The sequence below is a fragment of the Trypanosoma theileri genome (assembly GCF_002087225.1).
Source record: "Trypanosoma theileri isolate Edinburgh chromosome Unknown TM35_Tth_137_V1, whole genome shotgun sequence".
Taxonomy (NCBI): domain Eukaryota; phylum Euglenozoa; class Kinetoplastea; order Trypanosomatida; family Trypanosomatidae; genus Trypanosoma; species Trypanosoma theileri.
The window spans coordinates 11,709-12,502 of NW_021639979.1; the positions used below are offsets into that span (position 1 = coordinate 11,709).

A 794-nucleotide genomic window follows, 5' to 3' on the forward strand; every position below is an offset into this window, starting at 1 on the left:
TCGGGTACGACCATACTTGGCCGAATGCGCCATATCCCGTCCGATTTGTGAAGTTAAGCGGCCACAGGCCTCGTTGGTACGGCGATCAGTGATGGTGCTGGAACCCTGGGTGCCGTACCCTCCTCAACTTTTTTTTTTTGCCACCATCTTGGGGTAGGTGCCACGGACCTCTGATGCCAACCACGGCGCGCCTTTGGCAACGAGGGCTGTCCAACCGCGGCGCCCAGCTTACGCACTTCCATCTCCCAGGGAAAAGCCAAACATACCTCACACATTGTTGTGGTGGGGCAGGCGGTGGGGTGCCAACAAACCAAAATACTTATGGGGCGAAGTGTTCTTATTGTACACCCTTTTTCTTTTTTGCATTTCCCATGGATTTCCTTTTCACACTACACATGGCAGTGGGAGAACGCCTTAACATATCACCATAGCGGAATTTGCCTTTATCGTAGGGAAGGAAGTAATTCACCCTCATGTTCTTTTTGTTCGTGGCGCCGCGTGCCACCGAGTAAAAGGTGCGGTTGAATGGCCCACACCATGTCACGAAGGGGAACGGGGAAGGGTGATCTTTGCGGAATACCTTTCAAACCCATCTTACCCAGCGTTGAAGTAGGGAAAGCAAAAAGGTTTCCACTATGCCCAACCCCACTCATTTTATAAGTGAAACACCCCAGGGAGCCACCCCACCCCTCTTCTTCTTGTTGCGCACAAGACGCTGTGACAAGTTGGCCGCCCGCCCTGGGTTGTGGGGGTTGTGTGTTCTCTCCTCCTCTCCCTTCTTGGGGTGAGGGATA

At 53.1% G+C, this 794-nt stretch overlaps 1 protein-coding gene across 1 annotated transcript; it reads right to left on the minus strand.

Moving 5' to 3' along the window:
- Positions 1-443: 443 nt before the first annotated feature.
- On the minus strand, positions 444-794 carry TM35_001371030 (uncharacterized protein; the record flags this gene model as incomplete). Its single annotated transcript, XM_029031875.1, has 1 exon — positions 444-794. A coding segment is annotated over one exon (351 nt), but the record flags the coding sequence as incomplete, so codon positions are not given.